The sequence below is a fragment of the Phaethon aethereus genome, assembly GCF_964289735.1.
Source record: "Phaethon aethereus genome assembly, chromosome: 10".
Lineage (NCBI taxonomy): Eukaryota > Metazoa > Chordata > Aves > Phaethontiformes > Phaethontidae > Phaethon > Phaethon aethereus.
The window spans coordinates 9,826,655-9,850,114 of NC_138586.1; the positions used below are offsets into that span (position 1 = coordinate 9,826,655).

At 35.6% G+C, this 23,460-nt stretch overlaps 1 protein-coding gene across 3 annotated transcripts in view; it reads right to left on the reverse strand.

The window, feature by feature from the left end:
- Positions 1-1,632: 1,632 nt before the first annotated feature.
- The window catches only part of FMR1 (fragile X messenger ribonucleoprotein 1), a gene marked incomplete at both ends in the record, with an annotated part of 34,724 nt that continues 12,896 nt past the window's right edge, over positions 1,633-23,460 (reverse strand). Inside the window, 11 exons of one of the 3 annotated variants that reach the window (XM_082004330.1) lie at positions 1,633-1,794; positions 3,574-3,656; positions 5,038-5,217; positions 6,492-6,687; positions 10,675-10,761; positions 12,733-12,765; positions 14,139-14,275; positions 17,112-17,190; positions 17,285-17,455; positions 22,251-22,367; positions 22,456-22,549. In XM_082004330.1, coding sequence (XP_081860456.1) covers positions 1,633-1,794; positions 3,574-3,656; positions 5,038-5,217; positions 6,492-6,687; positions 10,675-10,761; positions 12,733-12,765; positions 14,139-14,275; positions 17,112-17,190; positions 17,285-17,455; positions 22,251-22,367; positions 22,456-22,549 — 1,339 coding nt within the window. The remainder of the gene's footprint in view (positions 1,795-3,573; positions 3,657-5,037; positions 5,218-6,491; positions 6,688-10,674; positions 10,762-12,732; positions 12,766-14,138; positions 14,276-17,111; positions 17,191-17,284; positions 17,456-22,250; positions 22,368-22,455; positions 22,550-23,460) is intronic. The other 2 variants (XM_082004332.1, XM_082004331.1) reach the window with 2 other exon arrangements.

Here is a 23,460-nt window from a genome sequence, read left to right on the forward strand (position 1 = left end):
TATCTACAGTATTTTAAACCAAACAGCTTACAGATGATGTGTGCAAGGTACCAATTTCTGTTTTCAAATACTATACATTCCCAAAATAAATAACTAGAAATCAACATTAATGTTTGGCAATACTTTTTAAGACATTTTTATATTTGTTAAATCTTGTGCAGTTCGTTGCCATTTTTAGTATGCTCACCTGTATGCAAGGAAAAAAAAAAGAATGAAAAAAGCAAAGAAACAAAACTCACAAAATACATCAGAGGCAAGGTCAAGTTTGTAAAATTCTGTACATGAACAGTGGCTCTCCTGGAGTAATCTGAATAAAAATGGATTAAAATGAAGGTCCTTATACAGTTTTGCCAAGTAAGTTTAATGTGTGATCAGAAATAAAAGAAAGCACAGTTCCTCCCATTGCTTCCCACCCCTCCCTGGTGTACGACTGTACTTTGGATCAAGTTCTGCGACACCTTCAAATTGGCTAGCAATTCAGACCTTGTACCTCAAAATATGATGATTTTTTCTTCTACCTCCAGTATCCCCGACTACTGTATCTGTACTTTCCTGGGCATTACACATGGTGATTTTCTTCCTACCTCTCCTTAGACAGTCCTCGAATTAAAAAAAGGAATTAAAAAATTTTGGGAGGATGAAAAACATCAGCGCTTTGAACTGGTCATCTGGCCAAAGAGCAGGCACACATTACTAGCTCATGAACATGTTACACTTGTTCCCTCAGTAACAATGAGTTTTTTAGTTTTCCACAATGGAAAGTTTTTTTAATTTTTTTTTTTTTTAAAAAAAAGCTTCTGTACTGCCTACAAAGAAAAAATTACACCCCTTTTTCAATAACACTATTTGCCAAATCTTCAGTGCAAAATAAATTTCCTATTCTTACAACTGTCTAACTCAATGTTTATGTAAGGAAAAAAATTATGGAAAGCATGCACTTGTCTATAAAGTACTAACATCTGACAAGGATTGCTACATATATTTTACATTTAGTGTTACCAACTCATCTTCCCTGATTTCTGCATCCAAATATAATATTCCTACCTGCCAAGATATAAAAAAGGCACAGATCATACAACTTTTTTGCTAATGAAAATGACAATTATTACATCACACATATTTCAGGGTCCACTAAAATATTGAAAAAGGTGGACCAGAATGTGAACTGACACAGGACATAAAACGACATAGCATTTCGTGAAGAACTTGTAAGTTAGATTGAAAACAGAAGCCAATTTGATTACTGCAAACACTATTTATTCTGAAAATTGAAATTGAGCAGTGAATTTGACCCGATGTGTTAAAATGGTACAACTGAACAGAAAGTTTACCAATGCACAGCTCAGTATTTTTAAAACAAACAAAAAAAGAATCTTTCATTGTTTGAACTGCAATATGTACTTGAAAGCGATTTTCGGAAATTCAGATATTTTTATGCAAATATTTGAATAACTTCTTATTCTGAAAACAACTGCATACTGTTGATGTTAAAAAAGGCTAACAGAGAACATATGTTCATTTCATGCCCTGCGCCATCTTGCCTACTATTTGTCTTTGGCCTAACAAGTTTCTCTAACATGGAACAGGAATTACTGAAACCGTATAGGAAATATGACTTCAGAATTATGCAGTTTAGGGTACTCCATTCACCAGCGGCTGTTGACCATCTGCGCTGTCCATTTTCTCTTTCTTCTGATTACGTTCTTTACCCGTGCGCAGCCGACTACCTTCACTGGAGGTATTCTGTAATGTTTTAGTGTGGACACTCCTTTCATTATTGCAGTCAATTCTGATCTGGAACAAGTCAGAGTTATATAAAGCATTCTCTGCCTTTCATCCACCCCTTATGCATTCGCTACCTTAGTGGCCTGGGAGGAGCACTATTTATTAAATAGTCAGAAGACACAAATAGTACCACAACTTTATGGTTTTGTTAAATGTATCCAGCTGAAATGGAGAGTGTGTGAATTCTTTTCTATTCAAAAATGCCACATACTTGTGACCTAAAAAACTGCCAAACCAAAAAACCTCCTGTCTACCTAGTCTGGAAGCTAAAAAAAAATTTTTTTCCAGTGTTTTTGTGGAAGAGGAAGTTGAAGAACTAATAGCAGATGGAACTCTGAAACATCATTTCACTGTCAATAATTCAACTTTCTACTTGCTGTATACAAACATTTTTCTGAAAAAATGGACATAGAAAAGCTGCCATGAAATGATACTAACACTTAAAAGATATACTCAGCCACCTTTTGAATCTGAAAAAAAGTTTCACTTAATCCACCAAAAAGGCTGCACAAGTCTTTTAAAGTTTTATTTATTATTTTAATAAAGTAATTCAAAAAAGCATTTTGAAAGCAAAATTTTTATGCTTGTAAAGGGGGTAAGCCCTTATTCCTTTAAATATTACAACTTTTAAAAAACTTGATCAGTCAGGTTTCAACCATATGCAAGCACTTATTTTCATACAGATTATCATCTCATCCAAATCTCAGAGCAAAAGAAAAAAATTGTTGATAAATGCCTTAGTTTCTTTTTCAGCACCACAATCCTCCACTGTCTACTTAAAACTTTAACTATAAAGGTTGTGCAGCCATAAAAAAAAAAAATCTTTTTTGGCGTGTTAACTGTTTGCATTTCAGATTCACATTCAAGTACTACACCTTCAAATTCAGTACTCACACTTGGAAAACTAAGCATTTAGGTCACTTGTTCCATTTCCCACCCCTTCTCCTTTCTTGAACAGGCTTTCTAAAACCAAACCAAGAGTCATCTCAATCTCCCATAGGAACCATGACTCCTGGTAACACCACACAGAAGGTGGCAGCTTGCAGCTGCTCATTATTTCTTCCTCCCAACATAACTCATCCTATGCAGTAAGATGGTAGAAGGTCTGCATGTTATCAATCGAAGCAAGACAGTTTCCATGTGGAGAAGCTTAACATATATACATAAGATATCAGCCTGAATAACTTTAGGAAACAAAACATATTTGAAAAAATTGCAGAAATATCTTTATAAAAGGCTATAAAATATTTAAGGTTATAAAATATTTCAACATATGACTTGAACAGTTTCTTGATGTGCATTTTAACTTACTTTCTAGATTGCATAGCCTTCAATTGCAAATGTTTCATTTAGTAATGAAGGTAATTTCTGAAGTTTAATCTTTCTTACTCTGAAGATTCTGGCTACAACACACTCTCTCTTTATAGAAAGCATTAAGAATTCTCCTCCCTCAGGTATATAAGCGACAGACAACAATACAGAACGCAGCAAGAAAGAAAAGCTAAAAACAAAAATCTAGTAAGAACAAAGACTGAAATCAAGCTGGTTAGTAAATCCTTGGGACTCATGATCAGAGTTCTAAACAAAGGGAGAGCTAAGCTAACATTATGAAGTTGCATCTTTATACAACTTGATATACTGAGATTCCTGTGTATATGTTACAAATGACGGAGAACTCTTGTAGATCTGATTAGGGAATAAGGAATCACAAGGTTACTGTGTTGCTTGTGGGTTTGAAGACTCTAAGCAATTTTAAACAGTGTGGAATTCCAGTAAGATGAAAATTACCTCAAGAGATCCATCTGCTGTTCTCCCTTTTGCATCTCTTGAGTTACGCTGACGGTTATCTGTTCGTGACTGTTCATCATTTCCTGTAAGAAGAGTTAATCAACTAAGTTGTTCGACAAGGACATATGATCTTTTACTTAAAACTTACGCAAGCATAATAGGGGATTACTTCAAAATTTTCATGCTGAAGAATATTAAACAAATATTCTTAATAACAGATAACAGTTCTTCAACTATGGGCCAAGAATCACAAAAAAATATTTCTCAGGTGTTAATCGAAGTAGACAAAAATCTCAGTATTTAAAACCACCATAGTTGGTGGTTTACATAAATCTCAAAATCAAGTTTAAATCAATCTCAAAATTATTAACTACAGGAGGAAAGTACACAGTCAACTTTAGTAAGGCTTGACATGTTCACATTTCTTATAATGGCTTATGAGCTTTCTAAATTCCACATTACCTTTTTTCAAAATTATCTTATTAAATTAAGCAATACCCATACTTTGAAAAAAAAAAAAAAGAACAGTTCAAGAAATAAGCAGAGTTGTAGACAAAAATATTTAAACAAATAAATATAATGAACTATCACATCCTAGAAAGATACATATTTAACTTCTTTAAGCTCTCTCATCTTACTTTTGCCTGGTCCTTTCCACTGAACACAAGTTACAACCTTATATAATGCTCTTGCATGAAAATCAAATACAAAAAGATGAGAATATGGATAGTTATAAAAGATTTTTCTATATGCATTGACAAATTAGAACTTGATTCCTTGATGTCCATGTGTGAGGGCAGAGCCCACAAACTTGAGTCAAGATGTGTATTAGGAAAGCAAATGATTTAGAATGCTATCCCAATTTATTCACATAGGGAAGAGAGGCTTTTTATAAAGTATGAAGGAGACACTGGGATGGAATGCCTCCTGAGCAATTCTGCAGATGACATCAAACCGTGGGAGGTGGTTTGATTCACTGGAGGTTAGTGCTGCTAATCACAAGGACCTCAACAAGCTGAAGAAATGGGCTGACAGAAAACTCATTAGGTTTAAAAGATGAATCCCAAGTCCCACAGCTTCAAAAGGATAACCCTATGCAATAGCACATGCTGTGGACTGACTGTGTATGCAGCAGCTCCACACAAACGGACCTGTCCTGGTGGACAACAACTTGCATAAGACATGAGCGTGCTCTTGCGACAATGACAGTTGACTGAATAACAGGTTGTGTTAGTAGGAGCATGGTCAGCAGGTCAAAAGAAGGGATTATTAAAATCCGCTCAACATTCAATACATCTGAAATAAAATACTCAATTTAAGAGATTGACAAAGTGGAGAGAATTCAGGAGGGCCACCAGGATTGCTAGAAGGCTGGAGCAGATGACAAAACATGAAGCTGACAGAAGTGAGTTTGCTTAAGAATTCCCACACTGACCTCTTTTTCAAAATTAAGTCTACATTTACCTTTGAATCCTCCACGACCCCTCCCTCCTTGCCCTCTTGCACCACCTCCACGCCTTCGCCCATCTCCTCTACGAAGGTAGTTGTCTCGCTCCTCTTCTGCTGGAGCTGCTGACCAATCGCTAAGTTCATCTCTGTGATCAGATTCTGTTTCTGAAGCATTTGATGCTTCAGAATTAGTTCCTATCAAGAGAATAAAAAAAAAAACCCAAATATGCCAGTGTAGCTTAGCATGAAAATAGACTATAGTAGAATGAAAAAAAGTATGTATTTTTTCTTTTTTTTTAAATAAACAATTCTGTGATTTTTTGCCTTCCAATCTCTAACATACATACTACAGAAACGTGTATAATATACATTAAAAAGTCAAGACAGATAGAAATAAAAGTTAGAAGTGTGTTTAAGATTAAATAAGTGTGCCTATCAATATATTATTGAATCTCCCATGCAAATGTAGTAAGTCTAGTAAAACGTAAGAAGTCTAATAGACTAGACTTTCTTTTGTATTTCTAAACTGGAAGTTCTGAATATAACCTGTCCTGTCTCCCCTCACCACCGCAACTCCTCTATGAAAAGAAAAAAAATCCATCATGAAACAGCCTGTAACACACACTACAAAAGAGAGAACAAAGTTACAATGCTAGAAATATATAAAATCCAAAATAACTGGCCACTAGTAATTTTTCCAGGTAAAGGATCACCTTCACTGGTAACAGCTGGTTCTTCTCCCCAAGTGTTCCCCCCCTATAACCCTGTTATTAGCCAGGTGAGCTCACATCTTCTAAAAAGAGTATCAGCACAAAAATGTTAATTTTGTATTATGTAGAACATAAGGTAAGACTGTCTTATCAAGCTTATTCTACAGGCCTTTCAGTCACCACAAACACCAGCTGACCTATGTTATGGATAACGAAGTAACAGAGTGCTCTGAAGAAGCACAATCCTGAAGACTATTCATTAATGAATTATACAAAGTTTTAAAGAAGAACATTACATTTTGGTGACTATGCTCTTCTAGTGAAAACATAAAAGTTCGATTTAATAGGAGCAAAATAGCTTTCCTGCAAATTGAGCTACATAGTATTTTCAGTTATAAATATTTATATTAAGATAGCCTCTGAAAGATTCAAAGGAAAACAGACTTTATTATTAGGGATCATTCAAAATATATGTAAAATAACAATCCTTGCCCTAAAGAGTTCATCATGCAGAAGACATAAGCATGCTGTAAGAGACAGGAACTGCATGGAAATAAGTTTAGATTACATATATAAGCACTGCATTTTACTTCAAAATATTTTCTACAGCATAGATCTCTATACAAGCTTCAAATATTAATACTCAATATTAACTGAATTTCTGTTTTCACAGCTCTGTTTTCAAGCCCAGTCTTTTTCAAGAAATCAAAAGATGAAGAAGCCACCCTTACAGTTTTAAGCGTGCTTCTGGTTACCTACCTGAAGCATAGCCTGGACCACGTCTGCTATGCCCTCTGTTTCTGTAAGGTCGACTACCACGTCCAAGTCCTGGACCATCATCAGTCATGTACCCTTTTTCCTTATCTGTACGATTTGGTGGTGGCCTAGAAGTAGCTCCAATCTGTCGGAGCTGCTCATCAATTTGCAATCTTTCCAAACGCAGCTGGTCCACTTCCTATACAAACACAAGCATAGCAAGTCATGTGTAACCACTATTAATCATCTGAATGTACAGACATGCAGTTCTCAGAAAGAAAAAGCAACTAAGTATTGCAAATAATAATCTATTTAATACATAAATAGTAACTCAGCTTTGACAATTTATTTATAAATACCACCCCTCCCCTTTCAGACATTCAAATCTGTTTGTTACCAAAACAACTCTCCCTGTGGCCCAGTTGGCAAGTTAAAATAGGCACCAAGAAAAAGCACTCAGATCAACTGTTTTCAGGAGGTACAATTAACTATACTTCTGTATTAAGTTTGAGATCTTTCCCCTTACAGAAGTTTAAAGAATGTTTAACAGAAACAGTAACATTCCTTTATTATTAAACACAGTAATATCATCCATTTATAGCACTCCAACGATGTAATAATTTAAACTTTTTAGATTCCAACACAAGCTTTTTACACTGTTGCATGTAACAAATATCAAAGTTATTAAACAATTATGATGTAAGAGTATTGTTTCATAAGAACAGCTAGAGGTTACACTGCTGTTAAATTCTACTTAACTATAATGAATGATACCAGGGAAGTGATGAAGCATAAAAGCACAGAGAGCCAAGTGCTGTACCTCAGGCACAGCAAGACAGCCAGCACACAGAATTCTTATCACACAACTACTAAAAGAGATAAACACAAACAAAAATTATCTATAGTGACACCTATTCAGAGAGTACTTTTGTCCGTTTGAGGTGTCGTCTATCTAACATCAAAAAGTGGGAGCAACTTCTCTTTTTCTCCCCCTGCTAAAATCAGGGAAAAAGCTATTTATGAAAGTTTCAGTGTGATACTGGAAGGGACCTCTGGAGGTCCAGCTAGGACTTTGACAAGATCCCTTGGCACTCAGGGATGTACCCCATCAGGTCCTGCTGGCTTGCGTGTATTCCTTTTTTTCACCCCTAGATGTTCCCTAACTCAACGTTCCTTTGGGAAGGTTAAGTCTTCATTGCTCCAAACTCTCCCATTGGTTTCAGGGGCCTAGTATTCATTAGGACAAATTTCATCAATAAAAAAAACAACGTGAAGATGGCATGCAATACTTCATCCTTCTCTTTTGTGACCAAGTTCCCTACTCCATTCATCAGCAGGCCTGCATTTTCTGTAGTATTCCTTTTGCTGCCAATAGACCTGTAGAAGTCCTTCTTGTTGCCCTTCACATCACTTGCTATATTCAGCTCCAGATGGACTTTGGCTTTCCCAAACTCATCCCTGCACACTCAGATTGTGTCTTTATAGTCCTCCTGGGTCACCTGTCCTGACCTCCACCCCTCGTATGCTTCCTTTTTATATTTGAATTTTGCCAGAAGCTTCTTGTTCATCCACGCAGGCCTTCTGTTAACTTTTGTGTGACTGCCTGCAAATCAAGATGGACTATTTTTGAGCTCGGAGAAGGCGACTCTTTAAATATCAGCCAGCTATCCTGGATCTGTTTTCTTTCCAGGAATGCAACCCAGGGGATTCTTCCAAGTAGATCCCTGAATAGGCCAAAGTCCACACTCCTGAAGCCTGGGGCTATGATTCTGGTCTTCCTCCTTCCTCTCGTGATCCTTAAACTTCACTACATAACAGTCACTCCAGCCAAGCCCGCTTTCTTTTTTTATAGAGAAATTCACTCCTTAGAGTTGATACAATACATTTAATGTTGATGCCCTATTGTGTATCTTTTACAAAAAGTTTCCTTAATAAAATTTGCCTGGAGGCATAGAAACACAGCCAATCTTAAAAGAACAAGCCAGTTCCATTTCCTGTCAATGAACTGGAGGATATTATTCTGAAACTGAACCATAAGGCAACAAACTACCAGGACAATAACATTTTGTGTATATTATATTAAATGCAATGAGAAGGCAGAGATGAAAACCTTCAAGACAAGAACCTATCCTCTAGTTGTTATACAAACCGATGAATACTGTTGTACGTGCCCTTCTGTTCAGAAAGGTTAGAAGGACAGTACTAAGAGAAAGTGACCCTAATTTACAAAGAACTTAAGAATCTAAAAAAAAAAAAATACTGCACTATTAGGTACTTTTCACTCACATGGCAGTACCCATTTAAGTAGTGACTCACATGCAAGTACCCATTTAGGGTGGCCAAAGAAGTTAAGCCGGAAATACCTTCTGAAATAATAGTGAGCATGCAAGAAAGGAGCTTGATTAGTACTAGTTTTCATGTGGTCCTTCTCTGCCTCTACTACCCGATAGCTGCAGAGCTGCTGTATATCTGCTCCAACACACTGATAAATCCAAGCAGGATTAAAAGGTACAGTTATTGAGTTAGGTAAGTAAGGGAACAAAAGTTCTTTCTTCTAACTCCTTTGATACCTGTACAGAGAAGTTTCTTTTAGCTATGTACAGAAATTTTAGCATTCTAGAAGATCCAACAATAGCTACTGCACAGACTGGACATGTATCAAATTATGAATGGTCTGGAGGTTTCAAAATACAAGAATATATTTAATTAAATGAACTCAAAGCAGTCCATACTATTAGCATCTGGTCCTGCCATCAAAGATTGAGCATCTGGCCATAATAACTATAAGCAATAATGTGGGATATTTTTTGCTCCCTATACAAAAGCAAGCAAGCATTGCAGACTACTGGAGAAGTTATGGAACCAAGACACAAACACAACATATAAAGCTAAATTGCCTACAAAACATCCTCGTGTACGAAATGTCAATTAACTACAGAAAAGTAAGTTTAGGGTTTTAGAATGAAATGCCCACTGTATACAAGATCTCTGCATAGAATGCTGCTTGTTGTGCAGATGCACGAGGGACTGACTATTCATCCTTCATTCAGGATGGAAAAGACCTTTAAGATCATCAAGTCCAATCGTCAACCCAACACCACCATGCCCACTAAACCATGTCCTGAAGAGCCACATCCACACATTTTTTGAACACTTCCAGTGATGGCGACTCCAGCACCACCCTGGGCAGCCTGTGCCAACCACTCTCTCAGTAAAAAATTTTTTCCTAATATCTAGTCTAAACCTCCCCGGTGCAACTTGAGGCCATTTCCTCTCATCCTATCACTAGTTACTTGGGAGAAGAGACCAACACCCATGTCACCACAACCTCCTCTCAGGTTGAGCAATAAGGTCTCCCCTCAGCCTCCTCTTCTCCAGACTAAACAACCCCAGTTCCCTCAGCCGCTCCTCACAAGACTTATGCTCCTGACCCCTCACCAGCTTTGTTGCCCTTCTCTGGACATGCTCCAGCACCTCAACATTCTTCTTGTAGTGAGGGGCCCAAAACTGAACACAGTATTCGAGTTATGGCCTCACCAGTGCCGAGTGCAGGAGTACAATCACTTCCCTACTCCTGCTGGCCATACTATTTCTGATACAGGCCGGGATGTTGTTGCCTTTCTTGACCTCTGCCCATCGATCCAGCCTGTCCAGATCCCTCTGCAGAGCCCTTCTACCCTCCAGCAGATCAACACTCCCACCCAACATGGTGTCGTCTGCAAAGGGAGCACTCGATCCCCTCATCCAGATCATCGATAAAGACATTGAGCAAGACCAGCCCCAAAACCGAGCCCTGGGGAACACCGCTTATGACCTGCCGCCAACTGGATTTAACTCCATTCACCACACCTCTCTGGGCTCAGCCATTCAGCCCATTCTTTACCCACCAAAGAGTACAAAATTCCTTGTATATAAAGTTGTCAGCATTTTTTGAGATAGAGTTTTAAATTTTTTCTTATTCCTTTGTATTTTGCATTCTGCAAAAAACCCGTTTTTTACCCCATCCTTCAGATAAATGATTATTTTAGTAAAACATGGCTTTTATAAGAAGCCTTTTTAGATTGAAAACCTGTTATAACACCAGTTTTTCGACAGCCTTTGCGGCCCAAACAGATTTTGATCATCATCTTACTGTTACCATCTCGACAGAAAAATTTCAGCAGTAAAGCAGCATCATTTTCCTCACCTTTAAATAATTAAGATGATAATCCAGAAGAACAGTTGCATTAGTGATGCTGTCCTTGGTTCCCACAAACACAAATGGTACCATTCCCTAAAACACAGCAACAGTAGTAGTTGTGGTTGTTGATTAGGCAAAGAGAACAAAACATATTACTGTAAAAGTTGAGAACAGTTTTTACATAAGCATAAACAACGACATAAATGAGATAATAGTGTATTTAAATTTGGATGTTGACTAGATCATGTAGACTAATTCCCTTTATGCAAAGAGCTTTTTAAAATGAGAAAATTTATGTCGTATGCATCACAATGCCAACATTCATTTTTCTGAACAAGAGAAAAAAAAAGAATCAATACAAAACACTTCAGGTTTCCTCCCTTCAAAATTAATATCACCTTTGCTAATCATGTCTACTTTCTCATGCCACGTTCTTTTAGGCTACAAGTCAGTAAAGAAACCTTTGATCTTTTAACAGATCAAATTAACACCATGTCATAAAACAGAACTTGATCCTTCTTAAGGATCTCTCAGTTTGTAAGAGGAAAACAAAAAGATATTCAAGAAACAGTACTTCAGGTAACAATTGCTAACTTACATTTCTTTTACCTTTTAAGCATTTTGTTTAAGTAATTCAACAAATACCTGAAAAATGTAAAGCTGGAAATTCTGAAGTTGTAACACTTGGAGATAAAATACCAAAAGACTAACTTAGGCAGCCAAGGCAGGCTAAGAAATCTACTTGAAAGGGCCGCCCTGAGTGCTGAAAACAGCTAAACTTCAACAGATACAAGGATAATTTCCATGCCAAAACTAAACAGGTCTATGCAGCATTTCAGAGGTGTGATTGCAGCCCACACAGAACAAGTGAGCTAGCTTTAAACTACTTGACTCTTGTACCAGCTGCAGCCTCACCATGCCAGTATAAGCTTCACTGTTGACTGCAGAAGTCAACCTGAAAGTCTCATAAACACTCAGCTGCTGAGACCTACATCATTGCATACCCAGAGCTTAGCTACACCTACTGAATTAATTTAAATTTTGTTTTGGTATCTCATCATGACCTCTAAAGACACCTTCTATTTTCACTGTACCATACCCTTTACAGGACTGCATTCCAAAGGAGGGGTGGATGTGGCTCCCCCCAAAAAAAGTGAAGTGATTTGAGACACAAATGTCTTAAAAAATAATACATGCACAGTCAGCTGAGGTTCCTTAAGAGTGGCAAGTCTATAATTTGTCTCTGCTTTTTGGTTTGTGGGGTTTTTTTTCTTTTACATACAACTTTTTTTAGATCTTACACATTTGCATTAAAGAACAAGGAAGAAAAAAATTATACAAACATTACATTCTAAGAAATCTCAATACTAACACTAACTTTCATGAGCATTTGCAATGCTTTAGCCACAGGCGTCATTGACTTACATGTTTTATTATCTGGGGTATTTTCTGTTTCATAAGTATTTAATACAACCTGATAAAGAGCAACAGAATTTCTACTAAACTGGCATTAAGTAGCATGTAGTGTCAATTATTAAAAGATCACAAGACAATTGACTTAAAAAGGCATTTAAGGAAATGGCTTGTCGCTTTTAGCAGTGGATTCTATGTATAGCAATGTCAACTATTAAGAATATGAGCTGGTAACAATGTCAAGCAATTTTAGCCATAGAAAAGCACCAGAGTGCTTATTTATTGAACCTTATCTCTGTCTTCAAAGCAGGAGTACCAATCTTCAACTTACTTTCAGTGGTGAATACTGAGCAGACCTTATGTGCATAAGAAACTCAGAGATAAATATATAACACTATAACAAATAGTACCTATCTCATTGTAAAGATCCTGTTATAAAATTATGGAAATTATGAAATTGCACCTGAAATTTATGGGCAGTATTCTAACATCTCAGTCATAAGGAAAAAAGTGAATGCTGTATTAAAAGTTCATTTTTAAACTACTGTTCTTTACAAAAAGAAGGGCTGTAATACCCAAGTTCACACATGGGAAGATTAATGCACATTTATTTCAAATATGAAATACAAGTAAACTTACAAGAACTCTTACCTGCCAAGATTTGATCTCAGGTTTGTGTTGCTCCTGGTATGACACAACTAACACATGAAGCAGTGTAAGCAATGCCAGTGTTAGTAATGTCATTAACAGGTAAAACAGAAGTATGAATGCAGAGCTTGGCAGGTAAAAAAAGCTTTCAAGTTAATCTTTAAAAGCTGCATTTTGGATTAAAGAACATCAACAAATAAGCTTTTCAAGGAAGAAAAAAACCCCTGACATACTAATTGCAGCCATGACTACTTGCCCTTCTATTATTCTGTAGGCTGACACATCAGAAATGTTGAAAGTGTTAGCCTACAGCAATAACAACACCCTCTTGATTATTAAGGTAGTTCAAGAATTTTATGCTGCAAGGATTTATCATTAGAAATGAAATATGACATAGCAGTGAATCCTTTAAATCTAAGCATTGACTATTTTACTTTTTCAGACAGATGTAAAACTGGTAAAGTCATAAAAACCCCAAACTTCACCGCTTAACCACCATTTACAAAGAGATGGAAATTGGACTGTGTCTTCAATAGTAGTTTTACAGTGATAATACAAAAGATGAAATAACTATTCAAGCAAGAACGTAAGGGTTCCAGAAATGTATTTCAGATCTTATTCAAATTAGCAAAGGTTCTCTACCTGGTACATGCTTAGTTTTCCAGGTACATTACAGACAGTTTAGTTTTCTTTAAGCATATTTCACATCTGAAAACTGCAGGAAATCTGTTTGCATTGACATGTTAAAAGCTTCATGCCTGAAGCTTTCCTTGCAAACCTTCAACATTTCTCCTCAACACAGCCCCTCATAGAAGTGCCTCAAATTACAAAGTTCAAGACTTCATTAAGGCTCTTTACAAGGCTGATAGCCTTCCTGTGTATGAATATGAACCTGGAGTATCACACTGTTCATGCTTCTTTAGGTTACAATTTACAAGCTATTGTGAATTTAGGTAACATTTTTAAAAAGAGAGAGGGTTATCATAAAGCACAAGCTTTTTATTAAAATATAAGAAATTACTAATAAAAATTTAAATCAGGTAAAACCGTAAGAGATCAAACTCAAAGCATATTAACGAATGAAAACAGGAATATATAATCTAAATAAGTATATGTGATATATATATATTTTATATATACAGCTTAGCAAATGTTGGGAAACAGTGTCACTGCTTCTAACAGGAATAAAATGAAATCTCTGAGAAGGTGCATCACCAAAAAATTTCACAAAGCATTTTTCAAACACAGACAACAAGGCAAATTTGTATAAAAATGCCACTCAGCATTAATAGGGAAAAACAGATTCCATCAGAAAAACACACATTAATAAAAACTTTATATCTTACCACTATGCAGATACAAGGAAGAATTTATCACTGGATAGAATATAACCATGAAGTAACACATACAGAAATCACATTAACTGAAAAACATACCTCTTCTTGTGGAATATTTTTATCATTTTCAGCCTCAATTCTCACTCTTACAACACCAGATTTGTCCACTATCTCCTGAATCAGTTTTCCATTTTTTCCTATTACTTTTCCTACAGAAAGAACATACAAAACATTCCACCCTTAGGGTTTTCCCCATAAACCTGAGAGTATTACTATACTCTAATTAAACAAGAGTATTTAGTAGTACCAGTGCAAGAACTTGTCAAAAACTACTTAATACTTCACAACAAAGAGCCATGAACTAAAATGTCTAAGTAAGCTTGGGGTGTTAAATTTGGTAATGTTCCAAAACAACCACTGCAGCATACAGTAAGAGAGGTACTTTGATAATGAAGTTTGTTACTGAGTATAGCTTCCTTCTTTTTCAAAGCTCCTATAAGGTAACAAAGGAACTTCAAATCACAAATGCCTTACCTTTGTATAAAATTACTTGAAATTACACATCTTCATTACAGAAGCATTCAGCACTTGCATGCTCATTCAGCTTTGCTTTGGTAGGTTTAAAACAACTTCAGTGATTTACAAATAAACATTGCTGGTTGCATTAAAAAAAAAAAAAACAAAAAACAAAACACCCTTTCACAATGCCCTAACATTTGCTGTAACTACGTTTTGGGTAGAGAACAAAGCAAAACTCTTAGTTTGCTCACAAAAACCTTTCCTGATGAAGTTTTTTGATACTACCAAAGACGCTGTTTGAGCCAGATGTAAAATTCTCTTCTCTGAAACTAGCTTTTTAATAAACTGTTTTCAAATATCTCAAATTCATTAAAAAGTAAAAATATAAAAATGGAAATAAATTATACTTTAATGTCAGTAATGCATACATTTATCTTAGGAATCAGAGATTCTAATTTAAGACAATGAAAACAAAAACTTTAGTTCTCTCCAACCTAAGCAAAGTAACTTGCGCTCTGAAAATTGACCGGAAAACTGAGCTGCTTGGGAGGTAATGAGGGAAGGCCATAACCTTCAATCGTAGAATTGAAGAAAAGCTTGAAAGAGTGATGTAAAAAATAATTGTTACATGCAGAAAACAAGATTTTTATTTCTTAACAAAACAAATGGAAAACTCACAATGTAACCTTTATTCACAGGCACATCACTGAAATAAAGACAAAAAATGCTGACTGCATGACAGCTATTGTTTTGCTGATACAATTAATCCATAAAGAGTGAATTAAAACCCACTTTGGGACATTACTGCTATTCTTCAAAGCTAAATAAAGTTTCATTTTTCTGTTTCAATTTTTCTACCATGAATTTTTAAATCCTACATATTTGTAGAAAACATGACAAAAGATGGCCAATAGGTTCTTCCTTGATGACAAAGGCTGCTCTGAGAGTCAAAAGCTTCTTCTGAGTACTTTATTCCATTACACATCACTGGCAAACATAACAGCAGCTTACTAATAAATGTAAAAAAGCCTTGCTACTGATTTAAAAAAGTCAAGGAAACAAAAAAGAAAAAAAGAACAAACTTTGTATTACTTGTCACTGTGAAAGAAATACATCTTTTTAAATATTTGTTTTCAGTTAGAATTCAGCAACATAATTAAAGATTTTTATGTAAGGACTGTATGCATATATTTTTAACCTATGTTTCAGGTTATAAATTTCCATACAGCTTTTAAAAAAGCAACATCTTGCATGGTTTTTTTTTATTGTTTTGTTTCTGTTCTGTTTGAAATTTTTTAAAGGATAAACAAACAGAAAGACCCAGATGTTTCCATTTTCTTTAGATAAAAAATTTCAGCATATTAATAATGTAGTAAAAGGAAAAAAGCCTTCTGCCTTTTTAAAGCAAATTATTTCGTTTTCTGGCAAATTATTAGAAACTTAAAAAAGCAAGTTATCAAACATAGCTTATTTTGGATTGTTCAGCCAATTTTATATTCTAAAGTATCCAGGCCAAGAAGCAGAGTAGAAATGAAAACCTGCCAAAACAGAAATTATTGTACAGTTCTAAACAGAAAACAGAAACACAGAAATTAAAACCTCAAGTTAAAATAATGATGGCAGCTTATTTTTACTTATCACCAGTAGAATCAGAAGGGAATGGAGAAGGGAAAACTACTGTTTTTAAACCAATTCCAGAGCTGAGATGCCACATTTGTAAGTACTTGTCCCATTGCAGAATTTCACACTGCTTCAACACCAGCTTTCATACACTGCTTGACAACCTACTGAAGTATTTGCTTTTAGAGGTATGTTATACTGTATAGTATTTCCCCATTCTTTTCTTATCTACTGAATTAAGCCATGTATTTTTTTTTGTTGCTTTGTAGCATCAAAAGCTTATTAGAAGATTTCCCCCCCCACACAAGGGCTGCATGCATTCTTGAGGACTTTTTTTAGGGTGTTTGATAATGGAAATCTAATAGATTGTCTTTGGGGTATTTTCTTGATCACTGGGTACCTTAACTAGGCGCTCAGTTCATCCCACAGTGCTGCTTTTAAAGAAACTATATTTCAGATGTAAAGGGACAGGAAAAAAAGACAAATACAAGTAAAAAAAAGTTATTCAGAATATACTAGGAAAATATAAGACTACAGATTCATGTGTTGTATAGCTGAACTAATCTCTGGACATCTTTGGAGGAAGCAATTTAATTCTTTGGCTCAATCCAGAAGCTATTCTACGTTGTATTTAAACATTAGCACATTGCTTCTGGTTTAAGATATCGCTGAACTGCAAACCAGGAGATAATGTTTTACAACATACTGAAGGTAAATGTGTCTGTAAAAATTCTACATGGAGCTAGAAATCAAAACAGAGCCCCAAATCCCCAAGCTTTGTACCACCTAGAACCCTTTAACAAAGAGAACTTCTTGAAACTTTTATAGGAGTGGTAGGATAAACATAAAAACAGTTCTCCGAAGGCATTTTTCCTTACTATCACACAGCCTCCAGAATTGACATACCTACTAAATTTCTTGGGACTTGTATGACATCTTCAGCAAATTCAAGGTAACTTCTTGCCTTTTTCACTGCATCTTGATCCTGAAATTGATAGATGTATGAGAGAAAGGAGACCTGTTTTCCCAATTTTTTTTTTTTTTTTTTTTTTTTTGAAAGGCTAAAGAAGGGAACTTACTTCTCCATAAATATGGAATGTGCAAGTATCTTCATCAAGGTCAATAGCAGTCACTCCAGGTACTTTTCTGGCTTGCTGAATATTAGCACCATGAGTGCCAATGGCCAAACCCATTAGGTCTTCACGTACAACAAACTGTTCATGAAATCGTGATGCAAGTTGTCTAGAACTCTGAAGAAAAATATAACATTAGCTTACTTCGATTTTTAGTACACTGGAGAGAGAAATCAACATAAATTTCGAGCTGGTTCCCTAAACAGGTGCTTAGCCTAGTTTTTATCTTAATCAATCCTTTTAATGCACTTATTTTCATTTCAAAAACACTGAAGAGTCTTCTTTGGAAGTCCTAATATAGCCTTTTAAATATTAACATAAGGCTAGCCTCTAGCTGTGTTGACACCTCTGTATTTTGAATTACCAAAGAATATCTACTGCTATCAAGTGTTACTAGGTAAGTCAGCATTCATGAAGGTTAGTAAAATAGAAGCTGTGTTAATTAAAGCAGACCCTATGACCTCTGAGAAAAAAACCTGCACCCATTTCAACAGGTAGGGGAAAACAGCAATAATTTAATCACTGGACACAAAAACTATATAGAAAACAGAGTAACTATGGATATCTACTGCACTTAAAATGAAGAAGCTGTGCCTATGCAAGGCAACAGAAAGTAAAGGTATAACTGCAATATATCACTTGAATTCAGAAAACAAGTATGTTAGGAATTTCATCCAGGAATCACATTTCTACCAAGACAGAAGGGGCAGTCTGAGAACTTGAGATTGTCACATGCTATCAAGACAAAATTCCTTGCTTCAGCAGGGCAATAACAACAACTAAAGACTATTAAAACAACTTTCCGTCACATGTTTGAAGCTCAGTTACTCTCAAATTAAACACCTAGTTACCATTTTGCAACTCACCACCTTTGCATGCAACTGCTATGGTGTAACCAAACAATACAAAATGGCTTACAGAATCTCAATGAGGATCTCCTATATGAAATAAGACACCCATAAAGAAAAAGAAAAAACAACAAAAACCTAACAAAGTTTTGTATCTGGAAGAGGATTTTCAAAGTAACTGAAAAAGTATCAGTAGGAGCCTGGATAAAGCTTGCAAAAAAATATTCAAAAACAGGGAAAAACACCCCACCAAACCAACTATAACTCCAATGACAATAATTTCCTAAAGCAGTCCTGAGCTTCCAAGAGAACTATGTTAGTGAGCTCTGGTTTGATGTACAAGTATGCATATACATGCCCAAACGTAACATACAGTTTCATTATTTTCTTAATTGTATAAACCTTCCACCACACAGCAAGCAAGAAGAGAGCTGGGAACAGAGGGAAGCTTTTGAGAAATATCTTGTAGCACACTGTAGAGTTGGATGGTGCTGAAAATACTCAAACATGCAGGAAACCTAGATTTCATCAACACCCATACAATCCTGCATTGGTATGAACAGCCTCTGTCAAACCCAGGTGGCTCAGGTTATTAGCATGAACAGGCCTCAAGAGTGCAAGGAAAACCACTTGGAAAATGCCGAATTGCATGCAGTTCAGAACCTGTCAAGCAAGCGGGGAAAAAAAGGTAAATGGACATATTTTTTTTAAAAAAACAAAACCACATGTTTAAAAAGACTAAAACAATGACTGCTAAGTTTCTCCTATACAGCCTCTTCATGCTTTCAAAAACCAGACAGTTATCTTATAGGATGCTTGTTCTACATGAGGCAGGAAGACCACTAAGTTTGGTCACCCCGAGAACTAAAAGAAACATATGGAGAGAAATCAGTAAGACAAATATACGGAACAAAATATATATATTGTTTGTGATAATGAAGTTGTCATACATTTAATGGAAGCTATAGTACTTAAATCTACAGGCAAAAGCAAATACATAATGTGTAAAAAAGTAATTATTTACTATAGAGAATAATATTCCTACATAAAAATGTGGACACTATCCACAAGCGTCCAAGCATAACAGAACACAGGAACATAACAATAGTGAACTATGCATCAAGAGAAGACAGAAAATTTCCAAGTGTGATAATCTATTAAGTAAAAGAGTGTTTTGCAAGGAAGAAAAAAGAAAAAGCTATATATTATCTTTCTAGAGAAAGATACATGATTCTACACCTTTCTGCGTTGCAATCAAAGCTGTTAACTACCGTGAAGACATATACAAGCACACTTTAAATTAGTTTAACCTCAGCAACATGACATCCAACAGAGGTTGAGAAAACATCAAGAAAGTGCCCACAGTAAGCCCTACTCTGTCACAGCTAAACTGCTACTGTTATCTGACCTGCTCCTGCTTAAAACTGTTGATAAATATCCTGTGTTAAATCACTGTCACAGAGAACTGGCTACAGTAGATAGTGGTCTAAGTATCCAAGTGTCATACTTCATATACTTAGGAAATTCTATCAAGCATTTTATTAACTACATTACAGACAACTCGGAAAGTAAACATTATTTTAAATACTCACAGATCTACATTCTAACAGATAATCCAAATTCCGATTTACTAGTTGATATCTGTTAGACCACCACATGAGAGCAGAGGACAGGATGATCAAGTCAATGATCAGTTGTTAACACAACTATCTACAATATGTAGAAAAAATGAAGCTACATCATCACTGGGTACCTTGACTGTAATAGTCAAACTGTAGCTATGGCTACATAACTTGTACTAAAACATCATTAACTTTTCTGTAAATTATGTAATACAAAGATGTATTTTATTTAAACACAGGAAATTCTGTATTCTACTTCCCTTCAATATATTAGTTAGAAACACCTATGCAAATAACGTATTAATACCTCCTTATTAATAGGCCACGACTGAATTGCATTCAGATAGAATAAAGTACAAACCAGAATGCAAAAATACACTTGTAAATTCAGGCTTCTTAGTATGTCAAAGCAACAACTAAGCCACACTCACCAGGAAAGAACACAAACAAAAAATAATTGGTTATTTTACTTGATGCTGTAAAAGCCATGTTTGAGAAGTAGAGCCACGCAAGACAAGAAGCTAATATGCAGAAAAGAAAGAAGGTACAAGATACAACAAATGGAAAGAAAAAAAACAAAACAAAAAAAGAGAAGCTGGTCTAGTGATTATGGCTCAGAAAGCAGGGAACGTGAAGCAGGTGCTCTAAGAAAAAAAAGTAGCAGACATTTAAAGTTCAGAGAGTATAAGACACAGAAAAGAGTTTATATGATTGAAACAATGAACTAATAATACCGTAGTAAAGCCCAAAGCATTCACTAAATATTTCTTGTACAGATGGACACGTGCAGTCTGTTTGTATATAAGTGTCACAACAGAAATCGTGAGTATGATTTTTACTATCTGAAGTTTTTCTTCTCAGGTTTGGCCGAAACTGATTTTATATTATTATAAGTACAGGAAACACATGCCAACATGAAAAACACCACCCAACTCTTGCTACTCAAGTTATAACCGTATATATTTACCTCACAACAACCTTCATTTATGTACTTTTCAGGTAGAAAATAACGTCCAATAACAGTTTTCTAGTGAGAACCAAATCAAGTTCTCAAGTCCTTTACAGCAGCAGAAAGGTTTAGCCTTACAGTGACAGCAAGAATCCAAGATTAGTTTGGGAAAGGAATCAATGACAACAGCTGTTAGTGCATGCATATGTGGGAGCATGTAAAGAAAACTAGCTCTGAAGAGGCTGTTGTTCTTCCCACCTCCAAAATAATACTTTGCACTTAAGAGGTAAACTGCCCACACAATTGTCAGTTCTGGAAGAAGACAGAGAAAAATGGATTACTGAAGAGCTACAGTGGAGCTCACAAAGGAACACCAGCAAGAATAAACTGGTCCTTTCTTGGTCTTGAGAAAAATCAAGAAAATCAATACAACTCTGAAATATAGATATCAAGAGACTAAGAAGAGAACAACAGAAGAGAGAGTTGCTTCGTAACACTGAGTACACCTATTGGATACAAGAAGCCTGTACTACTACACTGCATCCCGCTTCAAGCTAAAACCAAACAGATGTAATCCTTGGCATTGTGGAGGGAAACGAAACCTGGCTCTAAAGTAACAGAGCTGGTATACAGCCATGTAAAATTGAATTACAGTAGTTTGAGTGGTACTTCTAGTTCTTGATAGCGAATCTAAAAAGAAGTTTCCAGAAATATTGCTATATTTTCTGATATGTAGATAGGAGAAAAACCATGAAGAAATGTGAATGCAACTTTATAAAGATCCCCTTATTTCCTAGCCTCCTCAATTTTTTTTTTTCCTCCTTCTTCTCATAGACAAGTATGAGTCAAGCTTCTTGCCAGTCAACACCCACTCTCCATCACAGGAATACCACCAACTGTTTCTGCTGTAAGATGATTCCCTAACGTTTTATCTACAGACAAACCCATCCCTTTGTACAACCTACCAACAGTAGTCTCATCCCTTCCAACTCTCATTTTCACTGTGTTGTTATGCAAGATCCAGTTCTAGTCCATCTCAGTATCATGCCATATTCACTCCCATCTATTTTAAAAAACAGTAATTCAGAGCTATCCAATGTGTCACTATCTGTGCAACAATGGCTAATTTTATGCCTCAAACTATGAAAGAAATATATGCGCATGTGTATGTGTGTATGTATGTATATACATATATTTGTATTTAATCCCACACAAAAATCTGCTAAATAAAATGGGATTGGATAAAAAATAAGCCTTTGCAAGAACAGGCCCTTTAACTGTAAGCTTCTTTGTTGTGTTACATTTCCATCTGCCTCTTTTTAACACCAAGAACAGTATCAGTACATAATAATTTCTTTTACCTCAATGTAAGTCCTACCAGCTAACAAATGCACAAGTGGGGTTTTTTTTGTTTGAGGTTTGTGTTTTGGTTTTTTTTGTTTTGTTTTGTTCCCCCTCCCAATAACTTTAGGGAAAACAAACAAACAACATACCTCCAGCTGTTTGCTAGCTTCTTCATTTCTCAGTATCAGGGATAACTTGGTACGAAGACTTCGAAAGTGCATATCAATCAGCATATTTGCCCGCTTTGTTGTTACATCATTGATTGACTAAATTATTAATAAAGAAAACAGTGGTTTACACATGAACGTTTGAAACAAACCATTGCCAGTGGTATGGTTAGATGTTTGTACTTACCAAAATAATAAGCTGGTGGTTTTCAGAATCATATGTTACAGAAAAAGCTCCAACTGCCTTTTTGAAGTCCTTATGTGCAGATTCTTTGGCACACCTAGGAATAAAAATGCTACAAAGTTAAAAATAATAATGGCTGCATTTATTGTTCACAGCCAAAAAGACTAATTCCTTAATACAGATAATCTGAATATATCCAAGTTCTCCCTTTTAATGCAGGTATTATTTTATTGTTACCATAACTTATTTTACTCATTTTTCTTTAATTTGTTTTATGAATAGCATTAGAAATATTTCAGAAATCTTATGTATGTATATCTATGAAACGACAAACCAGTTAAGTAAAACTACATTAAAAAGCTGTCATCGTTTACAACTGACAAGTCCAAAGTTTCAAACACACCATGAACCAGTATGATGTGCAACTTCACTGTAACTGCTGCAGCAAGCTAAAAACCTTATGCTAATGCTGTATTTTGCTTCACCAGGCTTCTTCTGTCCACTCGATACTTAATGAACTTGTGGACTGTAACATTAACATCAGAAATTCTTAGTTTAACCTGCATTTATAGCTTATTCCACATTGAGGCAATAACAGTATCTCAAAAAAGCAGAAAATGATCTGAAAAGGGGAGTCAGTACTAGTCTGAGTTTAGAGACATATTTACATGAGAACGACTCTAGAAGAAAACTAGCTATGGGAAGAAAACTATGGGAGGTTTGAGTATTGCACAACTATTCCCACAGCCATCACTGAAACACCTTACACCATACAATATAAAGCAGCGTTTTCTTTTGTCCTTAAATACCAACTTGCATAGATTGTCAGATACTCTATCAATGAAAGAGTGACCACTTGAAAATTATCAACAAAGTTGACAAAAGAAAGGATTCAAATTAATGTGTGCACGTCACTGAACAGCTGTAACAATAACATTCTTAATCTATACTGCATACAAACCTTAAAACCTTGAAGAAAGTATTTCCCCCTCCTGGACTAAACTGCAT